At 33.8% G+C, this 22,960-nt stretch overlaps 1 protein-coding gene across 1 annotated transcript in view; it reads left to right on the top strand.

Annotated features, from left to right (window-relative positions):
• Positions 1–22,960, top strand: part of SVEP1 (sushi, von Willebrand factor type A, EGF and pentraxin domain containing 1) — a 249,330-nt gene that overhangs the window by 86,768 nt on the left and 139,602 nt on the right. Inside the window, 3 exon segments of the mRNA XM_049784433.1 lie at positions 5,954–6,133; positions 16,950–17,147; positions 19,450–19,568. Coding sequence (XP_049640390.1) covers positions 5,954–6,133; positions 16,950–17,147; positions 19,450–19,568 — 497 coding nt within the window.

Here is a 22,960-nt window from a genome sequence, read left to right as displayed (position 1 = left end):
ATTACCAACTTGATCTGAGAAATCACACTTGTCCAGATACTGGAGTGACACCTAAAGGAGAAAGGCATGGGGATATATATATTTTTAAAAAGCTTTAATTCTATGTAGCCAAATGCTGTGTTCCTATAACCAAAAACATGGCACTCAGCTTGGGGCCACTTTAGGTCAATAAAATCAACAGTTGGGATTTGGAGTAAAGGGGAGCAACTACAACTACTGGTCACTTCTACATCTGCTTTTCAGCACAGTGTGTAGTAAAATGACCAGTTCTTCACTTTATCAAAATCTAGCACAAGTTCTTTTTATCACTAAACCTAATCAGTCTTAGATGATAGGATTAATGCATAATTAAATTGGTTAAATTAAGAAATATATGGTCAGAATCCCCTTATTCTGACCATATATTTCTTAATTTAACCAATTTAATTATGCATTAATCCTATACTTAAATTTTATTAACTAACTTACTGGTATCTGTCACCTCTATGGAACTCGTATGATCACAGAATACATCCCTTTTTTTTTCTTAGTTATATGCTTTTGGTGAATGACTGAAAACTTGAACTCAACAAATACACATATTGATAAGTATGAATAGATACATTGATAATGAGTTCATTATAAGCACACAATGTGTCTTTTTTCTCTTTATTTATGGTTATATGCCTCTAGTGAATGACTGAAAACTTGACTTTAACAAATAGATGTTTTGATAAATACATTAATGAATAGATGCATTGATAGTCTATTTGTATCTCATCACATCACATTGTCTATTCACAATTTAAAAAACCCTGCTTCTTCTCTGATATTATTTTAATTGGTATATTATTATAGAAATAAAGTTATTATTTGATTAATAATCTTAATCAAATTAGGAAAGATGGTTCAGAGCTTTATATTTTCTTAGGATACATCAAAAGCTATTATCTGTTTAAAGCTAAACTAACCACCAAAGATAATTGTCACCATATAAAGCTAATTGAATATTTATTCATAAACATTATGAATAAATAACTCTATTTGAGATATTTGATTTCATGTTCTATAAAATATGTTTCTAAATTAGGAAAAGATCCCTCCATTTTAGCATGTCTAAAGTTGAGATGTCATTAAAAATCAGTGGCATTAAATCAGTTTATTGCTGTTATTGTTTCTTTATAATGATGCACCTTCTAACTGGAACATCTTGGATTCAGTAAAATATAGCAGTTATGGTGGGATTCACTTCTATTTTAGATATCACTATTGTTTTATAATGTCGAGTAATAATTAGATTTGAAATTGTTCTTTCTGTGTACTTTCTTTAAAGCGTTTAAATTTTTAAACTTAGCTCATTTATCTTAGTTAAACTCACTTAAAATTTTAGTTATGCTTCTTTCTAAATTTCTTTGTTTCCTTTGTGAATTTTGATTATAGCTAACTAGACACCAGGTTTATATTTTGTGATAGTATATTTCTTGGGAAAGAGTTTCAAACAATATGAACCCTACATTTTTTATCGGATTTTTTTCTTTTCAACAACAGATATTATTATCACACATTGGAGAGTGACAGGAAGTGTGTGTCTAAGGGGAAATTTTAATTTGCTTTTTAATTGAAAACCAAAACAGAGGCTCACATTTTCTAGTAGTAGATTGGTCCTTAAAACACTAAAAATTGCAGTTTTCTAAAAAAAAAAAAAGACTAAGGTTTGGTAATGAATTTAAGTCAAGGGACATTTGTTGTAGGATTTTTTTTTTTTCAGTTTGTTGAAATAAAAACATTTTTAGGCTGAAACTAATAAAACATATGTTCCTATTAAGAAGACAGTGATGATTGTTACTGATTGAAAGGAAATATAAAATATTTAAAGACTCACTAAAAATTATTATGCATTCTTTGTTTTCCCTGAAGAGCAGTGAGCAATTATTAAAACTAGCATTTGAGAAGCACTATAATTTGCATCTGTTTGAGACACCAATTCTAATTTATTGTCAGTACTCTTGAGGGACATTGCAAATCCTTTTTTGTCTCAAATTGGAAAGCTGAAGTGATTTTAGTAGTTTGTTGAAATTGAAAAGTTGTTTCATATAGTTTTCCAGATTTTATGCAATTTATATTAGTTCCCCTTGGAAATCCTCTTGGTATTTGGTATTGAGGTAGACATGAAGAATATACTAAAGAAAAGTCAAAATGTGGAAGGCAAAAATATTTCTGTGCAGTTGATGGACATATTCAGTAAAATAGAAGAGTAAATATTTCTCCTCATTTGTTACTAGCAGTTGTCAATCTATATTATGGCAGGGATTGAGAGACAAACTTCAAAGTGAACCTTTAGTCTAATTCTTTACATTTTTCTAAGTCATAGTCAATCCTATTATTCTAAAGTTAAGCTTGTACTATAAATATGTTTGATATATTAAAATAATCAAATATAAAAAAGAATAAAGAAAAAACATCTTTTTTTCAAATTGCCTATGATTTATTTTTTTAATCTAGGCACCATGTTTTACAAAGTCTTGTCACTGAAATTTTAGACACATTTTAATTGAGTTCTGATGAAATTCTTGACTCCAAAGGTCTTGTTTAAAAATCTTCTGAGATTGATTTGATTTCTATGTTGCCTTCTGGAAATTAGTGAGACAGACATGTTCTCAGAGAGCAATCTGAACTTTGTCTTTGGTAGAATTTCCTGTACAATGCCTGATTGTGCAAATTACATATGTAAAATATGTAATATATGTACTCTAAAATAAGTATGAATATACTTGACATCCAATAGGATTTTACTTTATTTGTTCTTCATATTTCTTTATGACAGAAATGTACATATCATCTAAGAAAAAAGGGACGATTTCCTTGAATCTATGCACCTACCCACATTTCTCTTCTCTTCCCCTTTTCCTTCTTGTTACTTTATCCTTACCCAAAACTTTAACATCTCCCTTTCCCCCGGACTCTTTTTCCTTTCCTGTTATCCCTCTCTGCCATCCACCTTTTACTTCCATCCTCTTTCTCTCATTTCTCTTTATTTTCCCCCTTTCCTTTCTTCTTTACTTTTTTACCCTTCTCCTTAGTATAAAGCTTAATTGAAACAAATCTTCACTTCAACAAGAAGAAAATAGAGTAGATATATTTTACTTAATTTTGTAGATTGTCTTTTCACTTTTTAGTTTTTTTTGAGATCATTGTTAATTACAAGTCTTTCATAGTTGTATTTCAAGCATATAATGATGGTGAATTAGGGCCATTCCCACCACCAGTGTTGACCTCCCTCCACCAGAGGTCCCAGCATGCATCCCATACCCCCACCCTTAGTCTCCTAGTATACCAGTGTAACGAGTCCATTTTGTGTTTAGCTTGTTCTAGTTTGGGTCTCTTTATTCTATTGTCATTGACTTTGGCTTGGGTATTTAGTTCTGACCATTTTTTTCTACCCAGTGCACCTGAGACCACTTGGTCCCTGGTCCCCCACTTTTTTTTTCTTTTCTTAATTTGTAGAAAAGCATAAAAATATGAGGTTAAACAAAGTGGATTGTTGTTCCAAGGTTCTTTAAAAAAGGCAGGAGCCCTTAAGAGTAGATAAACTCTTCACAAGCAGTTTTCTCTTAAAGGATCCAACAGTAATATGATATACTTAAGTTATAAAAAGAGCTCTTACAATATAGAAATGGTTGCAGTCGAAGCAGGTCTTGAGAGATTCAGAAAGAGAGGAAGTTGTTAGAAAGTAAGGTGCTTGGATTGTTGATGTTGTGGTATAAGGGATGAAGCAAAGGAGGGGAGACAGAAAGGCATAATTATTTAAGAAGAGAAAGTGAAGATTATGGTGACAAATAAAAGGAAACCAAGGAGGGATAGGAAGGGATTTTGAGTAATAACATAGATAACAAAATTATTGTTGTGCATGTTTTTGATAAAAAGAAAAAAAACTAAGATTAAAATCTTGAAAAATAAAAAGGATTCTAGAGATAATCAGATAATCAGAGATAATCATATAAAAGAATATCGGATATTCAAAATAATTGGTGATTTGCAGGGAGGAGAGAAAGGAAGATCTAAGAAAAAAGAAAAGAAAAAAGATCTATGAAGGCAATAATGAACAAAAAGATATTTTTCCTGTAGGTCCTATCTGTAAGTCAGAATTTGATTAGGTTAAGAAAATAAAGGAAGAGCAATTACTGAATTTTTTAACTAAAAAAAGAAAGTGAAGAGAGTATTTGTAGGGTAACTTAGGCTATAAGATAAATTACTGAAGACTAATTAGATATTACAAATTCAGAACAGAACTGTATGGGGATAACCCTGATAGATGAGGATAACTGTGGCATTTTGGTTATTCTGTTTGTCATCAACAAAAATATGTGGTATGATGGAATTAATTGAATTAGACTATAAGACACATGATTGAATTTGGGTGGGTTTGGTAATGAAGGATTTTTGCCAGAACTCAGAGTACAGATGTTGTTTGGAAATCTGTAGTGACAACAGCCCATGACCCTTTTGTAGTTTCTTTGATGAGATATTGATCTGGAGAGATAGAAGTAATGACAGCACTGGGAAAATGCAAGATTCTTGGCTACCACATGTCACATGGATGAAAGTGCTGTAACTTCTCCATAGTCCAGTATTTATATATCTTTTCTGGCTTATTTCTTACGGCTTTCAAGATAAAAGCAGTGTCTCCATTATATACATTCACTTTTCAAACCAGAAGAATTTGATCCCCAGTTAAATGTTTTACCTCTGAGAAAAATTAACACCCACACAAATCCCATGAGCTGAAAGAGGGGAAACATCATTCCCTGGGGAGTTAACAAAGGAAAAGTAAATGGATGCTGGGCAAATGGAATTAGAACTTGTTTGTAGTTGTTAGTATTAAAGACTCAATATTAATGCCATAAATTGCTAAGGATTTTTTTTCATCTAAAATAAAGATGTTTCTTATCCAGAGCTATACTGTGATTGGTAGCTCAGTTGTCACCAGAAATATTGGCTCTCATTATTATTACTATTATTATTATTAATTACTACTTCCACTGCTGCTGCTACTACTATTACTACTATTACTATGTTTCCCTTAGTGGCTGCTATTTACCATATATTTCCCTATGCTTATACCTTAATATACAAGGATACTATTCCTCATGTCCATAATTTAGGATAAAGAGAGAGGAGGAAAAAGCAAAAAAAAAATGCTCTTTCAATTGGGACATCTCCCATTACAAAACTTTACCCAATGTCCCAGCTTAGCTCATTGCTCCTAGCTCTATTGTGATATACGTAGGAAGTTATTACCAACTAGCTAAGCTAATTAGATACTAAATAAAACTGCAGATATGGTTATTAAGTTAATTATTAACAATCTCTATCATCAGAACAAAAATCTAACAAGTTTAAAATACTAATGTATAGTCAATACTAACACCAGGAATTAAGATTCTCAATAAGTGGGGGGAAAGGAAGTGACAAAAATCCAGACTTGTAATTAGAGGACAGTGCAGAAATTTAAGGATGTAAAGGTTGTACAATTTTGCAGAGGCTGCAATATACCTTTGCATTACTAGTATTATCAAAGATATCTGAGAAACAAGTTGACCATAGCCTGAAGTCTCTGTCCTTACAATATAATCTGAAAAATAACAAAAAATAGCCTAATTTAAGGCTGTAGAGATCTTTCCTTTTCAGCCACCCCAAAGTGTATCTGCCACCATTTATTTAAGACAGACTCCTTAGACAAATTAAATTTCTACCAATGTGCTGGTTTAAATGCACTGATAAAGCCAGGGGAATGCATTTAGTCAAATTAAACTTGCTTTTTAATTGTTCTGTTTTAACCCAAAGAATTATAGCATAATTACTATTTGCCATTTCAAGAAAATAATAACTATGTTTTGTACTGAATAACAATTACTAAATTTTTGAAGAGTAATTTTTTCTTTAATAAAAGGTTCTTTGTTTTTATTTTTTCTAGTAAGAACTTGCCCTCATCTCCAGCAACCCAAATATGGCCACTTGAGCTGTTCCACAAGGGTAATGTCCTACAAGACAATATGTTTGGTTACCTGTGATGAAGGTTACAGATTAGAAGGCAATGCTAAACTTACCTGTCAAGAAAACAGCCAATGGGATGGTCTTGAACCCCGGTGTGTGGGTAAGTTCCTGGAAAGCATGGCACCTTTTGTGATTAATATTTCATGCTCTTTGTTGTTTTTGTTTGTAAAAACCTACAATTAAAAATTGATTTATAATGAACGTAAGTATACGTCTCAGTATATATATTGTGGGATACAGGTATATATGTAAATATGATTTTTCATTATTTGTTTTCTTTTTATTATTAACTTTTCAGAAGTGGAATAATTCTTGACATAGAATAAATTGTGATAGGCCAATACCAAAGAGAAGAAAATTGGACATTATAAATATGTCACTTCCTTCCTAACTAACTTATACGCTTATTTTAGCTTAATACATTATTGGATCTATGACTAATAAAGAAAGGCTTATTCCAGGATCTTTAATACAGAAACATGATACCAAAAACAGAGACTGTGTGATAATTAAAAGTGTGTTGGCACTACAGACAATGTCTTGGATTGGACAAACTAGCTTGCCTGGATCCTAGAGTTGGTCTTATGCCAGGAAACCTCAGGGGTAGGGTCTCTTTGTATTTAGGGCAAGGTTATTCCTTTCCATGTCCCTCATATTTTGGTGGGCCTATGCAAACAATAATTGCCACTCTAACACCGTTTTTACAATGCTCCTTTGACTCTAATCCTTAAAAAAAAAACCACTTAAACTTTTGAGATGAACTTAAACTAATATGCATGTGCATGGAAATGTAAAAAAATACTATGCCTCTAATGTTTAAGGAGTTACATAAGTTTTATGGCTTTAGATTGCTTTGTGTGCTGCTAAGAAATATTATAATGTATTACAATCTGGGGACTTGAGAGACAAAGTAGTTGTACATGGGTTCTGTTTTATTTATCTTAATGTTCTTTGGCTGAAAGTTCAAAGTTACGATATCAGCAAGGGAACTTCTGAGAATTATTTTATGGGTGATTGTCCTTCCACTGTAACTTTACCTTGTCCTCTTTCTTTGCATCTTTGTTCTCATGATTAAAAATAAAAAATTAATTAAAAAGAAGAAAAGTTTATTCAGCATCAAGAAGTATGTTGGACTTACTAGGAAGATTCACTAACAGTCATAAAGCTGACTCTCATTACACAAGCTTAGAAAACTAAGATTTTTTTTAACCTCATTCTAAGAGGTTAATTCTGGACAGGAGATATAAGATTCAGTTCAGGGCTAGAGAAACAGTATAGGAATCAAGGTATTTACCTAGTTTGATTCCTGGCATCAGATATTCTCTTGAACACCACCAGAAGTGATCTCTGAGCACTGAGCCAGGAGTAAGTCCTGAGTACTTTTGAGTATGACCCCAAAACCCATAGCTCCCAAAGATTAAAAAATGATACAGTTCATTGAAAAAGAAATGCTATGGGTACTAATAAACAAGGACCACTCAAACTGTGTTTCATTGTAGACACAAACTGTAAGAAATCCAAATCACTTATTTGGAACAAAACCAGAGCAAAGAGAGTTGGCTTCAAATATTCCACAGAATTAAATAAAGTGAATTTAATGGATCTATTGCCATAAAAAAAAAAGATGCTTTGACAATGGAATAATGAATCTCAATAAATCTCTCTAGCTAGGACTTTGTGTCCCCAGGGCTAGTACTTGTATCTAAATGGAAGTGTTTACTTTTAAAAATGATCACTTTCTCTGGTTATATGATTCATCAACTTTTTTTTGGTAAAGGACCCAATTTTAACTAAAAAAAAAAGGCAATATCTGAAAGAGGTTTTGAGGGTTATCCTGTACAAAATTCTCTTTTAAATTATTTTATCTTTCTCTGACATGAATCTTTTTCTGTCCCCAGCACTACAAAAAAAAAAAAGAAAGAAAGAAAGAAAGAAAGAAAGAAAGAAAGAAAGAAAGAAAGAAAGAAAGAAAGAAAGAAAGAAAGAAAGAAAGAAAGAAAGAAAGAAAGAAAGAAAGAAAGAAAAGTAATTTCTTAAATTGAGTATAACTATGAAAGGGAAATTGAATCTTTATGGACAGTTGTGTTGAGAAACAATTAACTGTAGTCTCGAATACTGAAAACAGCATTTGTTGTCAAATTGAATAATTAAAAGTATGTTGATCAATATACCAGTGCAAAAAAATAGAAGTAAATTAGAGTTATATCAAGGAGAATTTATTTTCACCATTATAAAGTATATTATGAACCTAAATTTATTAGAATAAGTGTACTGATATTAATAAACATAATAATGGAATTACTAGCCTGGCTTAATAAAAGGTTTATAGAAAATGTAATGATTAGTAATCATTTTTATGATTAGTAATCATTAATAATTAATGATTGATAAGAAATCATGAGAAAAAATTTAAATTGAAGGGTATTTTTTCTTGTCTTTTTTTTTTTTTTTGGTAATTTGGGCCCACATTTGGCAGTGATTGAGGGTTATTCCTGGCTCTGCACTCAAGAATTACTCATGGTGCTGTTTAGGAACCATATGGGTTGTTGGGGATGAAGCTGGTCAGCCATGTGGCAAGGCAAGCATTCAACCCTCTGTACTATCTCATCAATCCTAAACATAAGTTCTGATTCTCACTTAATTATGGGAGAGATCAGGCATACAGGCTACCAGGATCTAACCAGAAGGGAGAGGAACCTGCATCTGGACCAAAAAGGGCCCAAAGATAACAACAGGGAGATTAATCTCACCTGGAAGGTTGGGGGTATCAAGCAGAAATCTAAGAAGGTTGTCTTTTGTTTTTAATCATTTGATAGGCTCTATCTACTGTGGTTTGACCTCTTGGTCATAGGGCATTCCATAGAATATATCAATGTCCTAGTTGCACAAAACTGTAACCATATTTTTTGAAGTGTAAGCTGGGTTATTGTAGATTTTTTATCCTCAAAGGTATCTCCACACTGCAAATGTGGACAGATATTATGCTATCATAGCCAGAGGTAACACCAGAATAGGTACCAATAGATAAATAAATATATATGTATACACATAATAGATATGGAAACATATGTAGATATATATTTAAATGCATTAATATATATTTAAAACCTTTATAATATGTAACATCCATTTGATAGTGATATTTGTCTCTAGGCCTCTTGGGTTAGTTCCCTGAGAGTATGAGATTGGCAAATTAATTTGGCAATCTGGTAAAGCCAGGATGTTATTTTTTGCATTTGATTGGATAATACTAAATGCTTTGGAGTCAGCTTCCAAATTTTGATGCCATGGGTTGTGTGATTATTGAGCTTAAAATAGTCTTGCTCTGCTTTTGTACTGCACTCAGTTCTTTATCTGGGAAAGTTAGACTGTGATCTAATATGGGTGATAAAAAATCATCTGTGTATGTGCCTGCAAGACATGATGTAGCCACATTAGTAAGATAGCAAATTGAGGGCCTATTGTTGGAACATTTAATACAACTTCAGAACATTGAGTTAACAGGTTCACAGTCAGAACTAATGTTTGAAGGTTCATGAGAAAAAAGTTTGAGGCAGTATAAGAAGAGCTATTAGATCTAGATGTTGAGAGGAGCGCAAGGGTGTAAATTTAACAGTTTCTCATAAAGTTTTGTCCTTCCAAAGGAAGGCAGTATTATATATTTATCCCCAAGGCATTAATAAGCACTGTGTGAACCTGGCTATGGATAGTTCAGAAATGGATTCTTCTAGAATTAAGCAAAATTGGGTTGAAGGTATATCAGATTTTATCTTCCCAAGGAAACTATCAATAGCAATTCGGAGAGTAAGAATGAGAGGAATGGTCTTTTCTAATATATCCCATGCCTCCAGTTAAATAACTTGGGGATCTTCATCTCATGAGATCGTGCCTATAATTGAATTATATGTAAAGTTATGGAGATAAAATAAACTTTAAGCTTGCTGAAAGATAGATGCATGTCAAATACTTGGTGGAACTCCTCAGTTGCCTGATAAGAGTGTTGAGCAATCTCTGATAGGGAGTATGAACATATTATCTGACCTTGGGGCATCTTCTCTGTGTAAGAATCTTCCCTAAAGTTTGGCCCCAATCAATTTTAACTCTGGAATAGGCTACTTCAGTGAACATGGGTTAATCAATTCAGCCCTTCATTTTAACAATCCTAATAAAGATTTTATTTCTTCATTCCAAATACCAGTTGAGAAGTGGAGCCAATTTATAACCTCCATAAATTTGGGGACATTATTATAGGGTTTTTCCTTTATCTATCTCATAACAGACATTAACATTTTTTGCTTTTATTTTAATATTCTGTACTCAAGATATTGCCAAGGGGCAGGTTTTAAGCTTTTTCAGGTACAACTATGAGACTATATTTTTCAAGAGTATGGATAGTAACAGACAATACTTCTCAGTAGGCCTTTTGAATATCATCTATGTAATGATAATTGAATACATTGGAATAGGCTTCATCAAGAGTCATGGACATGATACTGGCACAAAGGGGGGGCTGTTCAGCATTCCTTGGGGCAAAATTCTCCACCGATAACTGTGGGATGTACATTATTAGTAACAGAAGCAGTCATGGTGAACCATTTTCTATCCTTAGACTGTCAAAATATGTTAAAAATATCAGCCCTTAAGTTTTCATATTTGTATTTCCCTGGAAGTTAAAACTGGAGTTTTAATTTAAAACCCAGGAGTTAGGGTGGCCAGGTTGCAGAGTGCTGAGTTCTTTGGAGATAGCATTTAAGGTTCTATGGTAATGACTGTATGCTACCTTCATGATTGCTTCTTTATAATAAATACTGAAAGGAATGTTTCAATGGCTGCAGTTAAGTACCCTGCCTAAAGTTGTTTGGTTACAGATTTTTTTTTCAGATTCTTTAAATTTTTCCCTTTTATAGGCTACTTATTGATCCACCCACAAAAGCATGTCTTGATTCTACTGGAGTAAGATGGGCTCTGTAGGAGCAGCAAATCCCAAAAAGGATGCCCCTGTGTAATTCCATTGCTAGTAGTTCTTGCTCCCCATAAGCTATTAGGAATATTCAGAACATGTGAATGTTTATGGACTTCCCATCCTTGTTTTAACCCTCTTGGAGTTTCCACTAATCCTAGCTTCTTTGCTAGCCTCCTCCTATTAAAGAGGAGATGGATAATTTTCTCATAGGAGGAACAAATCATGCTGTCAAGTGACTATAAGGATAGTTACATGTTAAGATGCTTCAGTGTTTAACATCCCATCAAACTGTTTTTGTTCGATTCAGAGTGGCAGGATGGTTTAGGAATAGATGACATCCAATAAATTGACTTTAAAGGATATGTAGACCCAAATCCTCTTTCTCTTTTATTATTTCTGGTCCCAAGTATATTATAAGGTATGTGAAGCATCAGTGATATTCTCCAGAACTTTTGATTGTAAGACTCTGGGTGATGATAATAACTATCATTTTTCCTATATAATCTGAACCAGTCAATTCGAGATGAGCCAATTCCTTCTGGCTTAAACCTAGAACTTCCTCAAATAAGTACAACTAGATACTCTGGGAGAAGGTTCTTTATCATAGTGTCAATAACATATTCTTTGCGATTTTGGTCTAAAATAGTTTCTCCCTCTGCTTCAAAGCTAGTTCTTTGCTCTAATGGTAGCACATTGGGATCCAACTCCGAAAGTTGCCCAATTCCTTCCCCTTTTGTTTCAGGGAAACCCTTTATCCTGATTCCCAAATGATCAGGTGTTCCCTGGGCATGTCAGGGTCATCATCCATCATCTGTAAAGGATCACACCATGAAACTAGCCAGATTGTCACCTTTGGATCTGTCCTATAGAGTTAGTCACATAGAATAAAATAGATAGTGACTATCCCAGGTAGCAAGCAAGCCTTGACAGCACTCAGTAAGGAACAGTTTGAGCTTATTTAGTTTGATATCACCTTTCCCCTGGCTCTCTTCACAAAAATAATTTACAACAAAGTTAAGAACAAAGCCTGGAATATTTATATACCTGTTGCCATAGAGAAATATGCTTTCGGCAAGTACTTTTTAATATAAGCATTGAAGTCTTGGTAATCTATTCTATCTAGCAGGATGTTTTCTGCTCTGATGTATGTTTGCAGTCCCTGTTGTCTAAACAAACCTAAAGTTGCTTTACCCAGAAAACATTCTTGAGCTTGGAATTTTCCATACATGTATGTACATGCCTGATGTGGTACTTACAGATTAGTAGTTTTGGTGCTCACTGGGGTCACACCTCAGGTTGCAGTGCTTATATATTCAGTTGTGGTTCTTGCTTGGGGTCAGAGCCTTTTTAATTGTGAGGCTTAAGGACATTCTGGTGGTGATCACTGGGGCTTACCACAGTATTTATAAACAGCTTACCCCAGTGCTCCTCCAATTTATTTTTGTTGGTGTAATGTTTGTTAAGGGCTGCACCACTTTTGGTTGTACTACTTATATATATATATATATATATATGTATATATATACATATATATATAAGTAGTATATACAATGCAATATATATATATACATATTGTATTGTGGCCAGAAATAGCTTACTGTGGATTGATTACACCAGGAAATGTTGGGCATGAACAGTAGAGCTATCAGGACCAAGTTCAATATATATGTGATAGCACTGATGATTGAACTTGTGACCTTACACTTGCAAGGTAGGTGTTCTAAGGCTCTGAATTATCTCTTTGATTTCCTATGCGTCTGATATGTATTTCTGTTTAGCATTTTGCTCAGAATTTTGTGGTTTTATTTGCCTTTCAAATGTCAGAATTCCTTCTGACATTTCTTATAGTGTAGGTTTGGTGGTAGTTTACTATTGCCTTTTATCTGGGAAAGCTTTTAATTTTCCAAATATGGATGATAATATGCAGAACCCAATATTCTTCATTGGTAACTTTACTTTTTTAATTGTGAATAGGTTAGAGGTAAAAGGCAGTAACTATATATAAAGGCATAAACATTAACATCATTATAATCATGTTACCTCAACTAAAATAAATTTAAAAATGATAAAGGTAAATTAAAATGTAAATGTTTTACCACTTTCTGTAAAATGTTTAGCCTAGTCTGTAGATTTTGCAAGGAAATTTGAGATAACTGTTTAGTAGAAGTCAAAAATGTATTTATTAACATTTAAAATATATTTTAATAAAATTCTAGAAAACTCATATTGATAACTGACATTAAAAAGCCCATTATTAAGCCTATTGCTTCTTCTTCTTTCTTCTTCTTCTTCTTCTTCTTCTTCTTCTTCTTCTTCTTCTTCTTCTTCTTCTTCTTCTTCTTCTTCTTCTTCTTCTTCTTCTTCTTCTTCTTCTTCTCCTTCTCCTTGTCCTTCTCCTTGTCCTCTTCCTTCTCCTCCTCCTCCTCCTCCTCCTCCTCCTCCTCCTCCTTCTTCTTCTTCTTCTTCTTCTTCTTCTTCTTCTTCTTCTTCTTCTTCTTCTTCTTCTCCTTCTCCTTGTCCTTCTCCTTGTCCTCTTCCTTCTCCTCATCCTCCTCCTCCTCCTCCTCCTCCTCCTCCTCCTCCTCCTCCTCCTCCTCCTCCTTCTTCTTCTTCTTCTTCTTCTTCTTCTTCTTCTTCTTCTTCTTCTTCTTCTTCTTCTTCTTCTTCTCAGGGGTTATTCCTGGCTATGTGCTCAGAAATTGATCTTGGCTCAGGGGACCATATGAGACACCAGGGATTGAACCCTGGGTTGGCTGCATGCAAGGCAAATGCCTTACTGCTGTGTTATTGCTCCAGCCCCAAGCCTTATGAAAACAATAGCCTTATTAAGTCTGACAAAAAAGAAGATGCTCAGAATATTCATATTATTAAGTATTGTTTATAAACTGTAGCCTTCAAGCTTTATGGATTTTAAAATCTTTATTTACATGTCCCACAAATAGAATAAGTCTGCATAAAGATTAATAATAAACATTAAAGTCATAAGAATATTAATGAAGGGGCCATAGTCATAGCACAGTGGTAGGGCCTTTACCTTGCATGCAGCTGACCCAGGACAGACACAGGTTTGATTCCTCAGCATCCCATATGGTCCCCTGAGCCAGGAGAGATTTCTGACCACAGAGCCAGGAGTAACTCCTAAGTGCCACTGGGTATGGCCCCAAAACCAATATATATAATGATGAATATTAGAGAATAAAACTACCATACTAACTAAATAGCTTTTCTATATAATAAACAAATAGTAAAAGATAACATTAAAAATGTCAATGGCAAATATTTAAGAATGATTTTAAATAGAAATGTGCAATCCCTTTGTTACATAAGCTACAGAATATTATTAAAATAGAACAATTTTTATAAATAATTATTAAAATGTAAGTTCTCTTCAAATATACACATAGGTAAAAATACAATTTCAGTTGCCTTAAAGGAATATTTTCTCCACTTCTTTATGGAATTAGAAAATAACTTCAGTGTTTACCTGTAAGTGCGATTCAAATCATTAAAATAAGCTTGAGAGTGAATAATAATAGTAAAGAAAAAATAGACCTACTGTTTTATTTTAAATATATGATAAAGCTACAATAAAAGGAATTTTAACAAAATTAAGAAATCTGAAGGTATTGTGAAACTTTTACTGTATTATAAAGGAAGCATAGCAGGTGAGTTAATAAAAGACATTCAACTTATATAATAAAATTGCTTATCTCCTCAAGAAAAAGAAAACAAGATATAATAAAAATTCCATGAGTTTAATTTACTTCAGATCAATATAAATTCTTCATAGATTTTCTAAAGTAAAATTAAAACTACTGCAAACTATGAATGGAAGTCAGAAATATAATTTAATGATAGTTGTTTGTAGGAGACCCTAGGTTTGATCGTAGATATGTGAGAGAGAAAAGAGCCTTGAGGGACATAGAGGAGACAACAGAGCAGAGAGAAGAGGAAGAAAAAGAGAAGCAGGGCTGAAGAAATAGTACAGAGGATGGGCACTTTCTTTGCAAAAGACCTGGGTTCAATCCTTGGCAATCCATATAATTTTTCAGCCTGCCAGTTGTAAATTCTGAGTGCAGAGCCAAGTGTAAACCCTGAACACAGATGGTGTGACCCCAAAATAAAATATATAAAATAGAAATAAAAATAATAGATAAAGGGGGAAGGAAAATAACTAATTAGAGATGAATAGAATTAATATATGCAAAAGAAATACTTAAAGAAGAAAAATATCAGACTATATAAAGATTAAAAACATTTTTACACAAAATACCATAAACAATAAAAAAATTAAACTATGACATGGAATAAAATCAATGAAAATGACATCTTTTGGGGTAGGAGAGATAGCATGGAGGTAAGGTATTTGCCTTGCATGCAGAAGGACAATGGTTTGAATCCCGGCATCCTATATAATTCCCCAATTCTGCCAGGAGAGATTTCTGAGCATAGAGCCAGGAGTAACCCCTGAGCACTGCCAGGTGTGACCCCAAAAAACCAAACAAAAAAAAAGACATCTATTATTATATCTAATGATCATTATAAATTATCTTAATTAAGATCCTTCCCTAAAGGATTTTGAACCCACATAATTATTATCTTTGAACCACAAATTTTGCTGGACAGTTGCATGGCACATACTGTACAAAAATAAAGATTTCAACTGATTTCTTAAGAAAACAAAATCTGTTTAGCTGGCACAGATGTTTTAAAGACCATTTTAAGGAGTAGGCATGAAAGTGGTGTGTTAAAGAGTCCACACTTTCTGCCTTTTAACTCTTGGCAGCCTCAAGAAAGTTAATGATGGGAAAGTTACAGCAGTGCCTCAACACTTGTGTAAAAATTGTAATAACAATTCTGCTTACTATACTGAATTAATATGTCAGTACATGCTAAGCACTTAGAATAATTTCCTGGCACACAATGATACTGAATAAGCATTAGTAATTATTACATAAGAAATATAGACAAAGTATATTCATCATGTTGCCAGGAAAGTCATTCCTACAATAGAATTGTGCTTTTTGGTCTATGTGTACATTCACACACATAGACACACATATGTGTACCCCTCATTAAGTCTAAGTCTCAATTTTTTATTCTACCTGCTTTCTGCCTAACTCATCTGCTGAAAACAATACTGATGGTCAAAGACCTAATAACATTCCAATTTCAGGGAATATATAAAAACTTTTGGGGAGACTAGAATGATAGTACAGTAGATAGGGTTCTTGCTTGCTTTTCCCACCGGCAGGCCAAGATTTGATCCCCTCCACCGCATACAGTCCCCCAGGAGGGTAATCCCTAAATAATCTATCAGGAGTCATCCCTAAGAACAGGAGTATGTCCTGAGTATCTACAGATGTGGTCCAAAAATAAAAACAGAAAAATCTTTTCATAATGTGCTTACTAAAAATATAATTGAATATTCATAAAATAAAGCCTATGCAGCCAGAGAGATAGTTCAAGTGGTAGAGCACATACATAGTATGTTTGAGACCCTGAGTTTGATTTCCTACCTTATGGCCCACTAAACAATGCCGCATGTGGCCCTGGTGCCCCTAAGTAATGCTGGGCCAGAGAAGTTCCAAAATTATCTTTAAAAAGGCTTAATTCATGAAAGATGGAACTTGACTTTCTATTTCGTTCTTCAAAAAAAGTGATAGTCTGCAAACTGAACCAAGGTGCTCCAAGCAAATGAACAATCATAACTATCATTGATTAAAGTATCAGATGTCTTTTCAGCTTTTAAAACTGGTAAAATAACACGAGTAGCTAAAGAGCTATCATTATATATTATTTAAATTTCATTAGATGCTGAATACTACCTACAGATATTTAGTAATCTAAGTCAATTCCAAAGCAGCACAATTGTATTTTTCTTGGGTAATAATAATCTATGAGATTGCAGTTTGTGGAAGATGAGTACCACACTCTCCTTTCTCTACAACAGAACGCCGTTGCTCAACCTTTCAGAAGCCAAAAGGTGTCATTCTATCCCCTTCAAACTGTGGCAGACAGGCAGCCAGACCTGGAACTGTTTGTCAGTTAAGTTGCCGCCAAGGATTCATTTTATCTGGAGTCAGAGAAGAAGTGAGATGTACCATCAATGGAAAATGGAGTGCCAGAATTCAAACAGCTGCTTGTAAAGGTACGCCCTCCATCTCCAGAATCTAATTCAAATTCTTGCAGAATGCCAAAATAGGTGCAGGGTTGGACTGTTTCCTACCTGCATCTTGTGCTTTAAATCCATACTCAAAAGTTTCAATATACACTGTGGAGATTATTATTTCAATAATCCAATTACTACATGCAAGGCAATTACAGAAGAAACAAAAAATATGGAGAATATTCGAGTAGAAAAACAGGTAAGTTTTTCATTGGGAGACAAGAATCTTTTAGGAATTTTTGATCCCTATCCCTTCAAGCAGGTGACACTAATTCTATTTAAAACAATAGTCTTCAAGTATCAGTTCATAGAACATTGATCTATTATAACTGCAATTTGTGGACTTGTATGCAGAACAGGAACTCATCTCCTGGTGTAAAAATGTAGAACATTGACATCAAGAATTGAAGTTACCAGCACTTTGAAACCTGGGTAAAATTCACAAGAAAATGTTGCCTTCTTACTTGCAACAAGAAAACACTCCTTTGAAAAAGAGAGCCATTGACAAGTAAAGAATTCTTAGAAGTTAAAAAAAAATTATAAGTATCGCTAAGAAAAAGACAAAAGAATGGAACCATGTTGCAAACAGTGTCAGTGATTTGAAGAGCAAAATTAAGAGTTTCCTCAGAATTGAGAATCAATAAAGACCATGAATATCCCAAAAAATTACACCAACAGGATGGAAGTTAAGAGATAGCAGTGATAGGTCAAGAAAGATACTCCAAAGTAGCAGTAAAAAGGGGAAAGAAAGAAGATGAATTTTCATTCCAGTAGAAACTTTCCCTCATTTACAGATGGACTTGAATCTTTAATTCCAGATATAGCCTCTGAATATTGGATAAGTAGACTTTCAGTGCCCCTAATAAAATTTCTTGGGTACAAAGTTAATAAATATTAACTTTTCATGAATATAAGAAATCGTACATGAGAAATTGTACATAAGAAACAGAAACCAGACTTAGGTCAAAATTCTCTTACAACTCTAAGCACCATAAAGAAAATGTCTGAAGAATATGGGAAAATATAGAACTTTAAATTCAAAAAACCAACCAAGCTATTATTAAAGTGTAAAAAATTTCAAATAATTTTTCAGATTTTTTCAGTATCAGTATGATTAATTCATCTTGGTGGTGAAATGTTGGCAAGGGCTTTCTGGAAAAAAAGAATATTTTTAAAAAGAATATGTAAATTAAAGTTTAAGAAACTACATGATAGACATATAGATTAAATCAATTTGGATAAAACAATTTATGAGTTATGTGAGTCCTAATTTAACATAAAATGAATTTCTATTATATAATAAGTACTTAATTCGATAATGACAGGTATATATTGTCTATTAAAGGATCAAATTTAATACAGTTAAACATAGTTTCACACTGAAAAATGTCATTGGATTTAATTTATTGTATGTTTTTACAGCACATTTCAACACTATAAATTAATTATACGTGACAGTCTTATTCTAAAGTTTAGTTCTTTCCTGTAATAGTAAACATTCATATATTTTGATTTCTCTAAAAATTCTTTGTCAAATTCCTATATCCCAGGTCCTATATAACATTACCAAGACTGACATTATCCTGACTTTATTGGATTTAAATTGTATTTGGGTATCAAATTGTTTTATTGGGTATCAAGTTGTGTTATTGTGATTTTTATCCCCCTTTGAAGGGGAATTCTGCCAAGTAATACTCAAGGAGTTCAGAAAGTATTTCTGGGTATACTCCATCTACTGGCTCTTGGGGCCCAGCAGTGCTAAGGGGCCATCAGGGCTACACCTGGAGGTACTTGGAAGTAGAGCATGAAATGCCAGGGATTGTACGGGTATTCCCTAATAGCAGTGTTTTGGTTGAGTTTCATGATTAAGAAGATAGGACTATATATCACAACTAAAAGAAACCAGAGGAGTTGAAAGAGCTCTCTTCTTGTCTATGGAGCTAGCATCTAAGCTGAGAATTAAAAAAAAAAAAAAAGTAATCTAGGTAAAGAGAGAAGAAGGCTTTGAGTAGACAACTAAAGAAACATGAACAAAGACCATGGAGTTTTCCAGAGACCATAAATGCTCTGTATGGAAAGTATATTCACAAGGGGGACTATAAGATAAAGCTAAAAACTCAGGTACCAGTACACGGAAACATAACTGAGAGAAAGGAAGACAGCTTTTCACTTTCCAAATACGTCTAAATTAGAATGTAAAAACAAAATCACTTCTTTTCCTCTGTTTATTGGCCTCATCTCCATTCACATTTAAAACTATTAATTGATGTATTTTCTGAGTCAGATGTGGAAGCTCCACAAATCAAATGTCCTGAGGACATAGAGGCTGAGACTCAGAAACAACAAGACTCTGCTAATGTCACCTGGCAAATCCCAATGGCCACAGACAACTCTGGAGAAAAGGTAAGATCTGTGCAAATATTTATGTCCTCTTGAAAATACTATCATAATATGTTACAGATGGGTGAGAATAATTTATAAATTAGCATTCATAAATAGTAATACTTCATTTGATAAAATTTGGAAATTCAGCCTTGAAATTGGAAATACCAGATGAAATTCTCTAACAACGAAACCTTTTATTGTTTGGACTTGAAATAGTGTACCCACTAGGATTACTTGACTAAAATTATTTCCTCTTATAAAAATTCTATAAAAAGAATATCAAGTCTATTCTGATTTTTATTCATAAACATACCTTTTAAAATGTGAGCCTCAAAATATTATATGTTGACTAAACTTAGAGTGTTATTGTTTCACATTTTGAATTTCTAAACTTGCATTATTGAAATATGATTAAAAGATTATTGAAATATGATTAATAAAAGACGCGTGATCAAATACTAAAAATGAATTAATTTTGGAAATAACCTTAAATAGTTTCTTATTTTCATATATGTACATAAAATGTATAAATTGTACCATTTAGAAAATATGGAAATATGGAACAGGGGCTGAGGTCAACCCAAAAATTTATAATTGTTATAATCATTGTTTCAGCTATATTTTTACAATATAAATGGCTTTTACAAAATAGAGCCACTATGTATATTACATCTCCAAAATGTAGTTTATTTATAACAAGTGTAGTTTGTATCTAGTGGCTATCTTCATCCACTGGCAATCCCTCAATATTTTTTTTGCTTTCTTTCTAAGAAAGAAATATCTCATATAAGTGATAGCACAAGTATTTGTCTTTTTTCTTTTTTTTCTTTAACATCTTGATTACAAATATGGTTGTGATTAGGTTTCAGTCATATAAAGAACATCCCCCTTCACCAGTGCAACATTCCCACCACCAATATCCCAAATCTCCCTCCTTCCCACCCCACACCCACCTGTACTCTAGACAGGCTTTTCAGTTCCCTCATTCATTCACATGATTATGGTAGTTCTCAGTGTAGTTATTTCTATAACTGCACTCACCACTCTTTGTGGTGAGCTTCATGAAGTGAGCTGGAAGTTCCAGCCCTCCTCTCATTGTCTCTGAGGATTGTTGCAAAAATGACTTTTATTTTTCTTAAAACCCATAGATGTGTGAGACTAGTCTGCATCTCTCTCCCTCTGACTTATTTCACTCAGCATAATAGACTCCATGTACATCCATGTATAGGAAAATTTCATGACTTCATCTCTCCTGATGGCTGCATAATATTCCATTGTGTATATGTACCACCGTTTCTTTAGCCATTCGTCTGTTGAAGGGCAACTTGGTTGTTTCCAGAGCCTGGCTATTGTGAATAGTGCTGCAATAAATATAGGTGTGAGGAAGGGGTTTTTGTATTGTATTCTTGTGTTCCTAGGGTATATCCCTAGGAGTGGAATAGCTGGGTTGAATGGGAGCTCACTTTCCAGTTTTTGGAAGAATCTCCATATCACTTTCCATAGAGGTTGGATGAGATGGCATTCCCACCAGCAGTGGATAAGAGTTCCTTTCTCTCCACATCCCCGCCAACACCAATTGTTCTCATTCTTTGTGATGTGTGCCAATGTCTGTGGTGTGAGATGGTATCTCATTGTTCTTTTGATTTGCATCTCCCTGATGATCAGTGATGAGGAGCATTTTTTCATGTGCCCTTTGGCCATTTGTATTTTTTCTTTGTCAAAGTGTCTGTTCATTTCTTCTCCCCAATTTTTTTGATAAGATTAGATGTTTTTTTCTTGTAAAGTTCTGTCAGTGCCCCGTATATTTTGGATATTAGCCCTTTATCTGATGGGTATTGGGTGAATAGTTTCTCCCACACAGTGGGTGGCTCTTGTATCCTGGGCACTATTTCCTTTGTGGTGCAGAAGCTTCTCAGCTTAATGTATTCCCATCTGTTGCTCTCTGCTTCCACTTGTTTGGAAAGTGCAGTTTTCTCCTTGAAGATGCCTTTAGTCTCAATGTCATGGAGTGTTTTACCTACGTGTTGTTCTATATACCTTATGGTATCAGGTCTGATATCAAGGTCTTTAATGCATTTGGATTTTACCTTCGTACATGATGTTAACTGGGGGTCTATGTTCACTTTTTTGCAAGTGGCTAACCAGTTCTTGTTGAAGAGGTTTTCCCTGCTCCACTTAGGATTTCTTGCTCCCTTGTCAAAAATTAGGTGATTGTATGTCTGGGGAACATTGTCTGAGATCTCAAGCCTATTCCACAGATCTGAAGGTCTGTCTTTATTCCAATACCATGCTGCTTTAATAACTATTGCTTTGTAGTACAGTTTAAAGTTGGAGAAAGTCATGCCTCCCATTTTCCTTTTCCCTCGGAGTGCTTTAGCTATTATTGTTCCAGATGAACTTCATAATTGTTTGATCCACTTCTTTGAAGAATGTCATGAGTATCTTTAGAGGGATCGCATTAAATCTGTACAGTGCTTTGGGGACTATTGCCATTTTAATGATGTTAATCCTGCCAATCCATGAGCAGGGTATGTGTTTACATTTCTGTGTGTCCTCTCTTATTTCTTGGTGTAGGGCTTTGTAGTTTTCTTTGTATAGGTCCTTCACGTCTTTGGTCAAGTTGACTCCAAGATATTTGAGTTTGTGTGGCACTAATGTAAATGGGATTGCCTTTTTGACATCCATCTCTTCCCTGTCATTATTGGTGTATAAAAGGGCCATTGATTTCTGTGTGTTAATTTTGTAATCTGCCACTTTGCTATAAGAGTCTATTGTTTCTAGAAACTTTTTGGTAGAGTCTTTAGGGTTTTCTAAGTAGAGTGTCATGCATCTGCAAACAGTGAGAGCTTGACTCCTTCCTTTTCTATCTGGATTCCTTGATATTTTTTTCTTGCCTGATCGCAATAGCAAGCAATTCCAGCACTATGTTGAAGAGGAGTGGTGAGAGCAAACAGCCTTGTTTTGTATCAAAAATTAGAAATAAGGCTTTTAGTTTTTCTCCATTGAGGATAATATTTGCCATTGGCTTGTGGTAGATGGCTTTAACTAGATTGAGAAAGGTTCCTCTCATTCCCATCTTACTGAGAGTTTTAATCAAGAATGGGTGTTGGACCTTATCAAATGCTTTCTCTGCATCTATTGATATGATCAAGCAATTTTTATTTTTCTTCTTGTTGATGTTGTGTATGATATTGATAGATTTATGGATGTTAAACCATCCTTGCATTCCTGGGATGAAACCTACTTGGTCGTAGTTTATGATCTTCTTGGATGATGCATTGGATCCTATTTGCCAGGATTTTGTTAAAGATCTTTGCATCTGCATTCATCAGAGATATTGGTCTGTAATTTTCTTTTTTGGCAGCATTTCTGTCTGGTTTTGGTATCAAGGTGATATTGGCTTCATAAAA

The sequence above is a fragment of the Suncus etruscus genome, chromosome 1, assembly GCF_024139225.1.
Source record: "Suncus etruscus isolate mSunEtr1 chromosome 1, mSunEtr1.pri.cur, whole genome shotgun sequence".
NCBI lineage: Eukaryota > Metazoa > Chordata > Mammalia > Eulipotyphla > Soricidae > Suncus > Suncus etruscus.
Note: the sequence above shows the minus strand (reverse complement) of the source record. Positions and strands in the feature narration are given on the sequence as shown.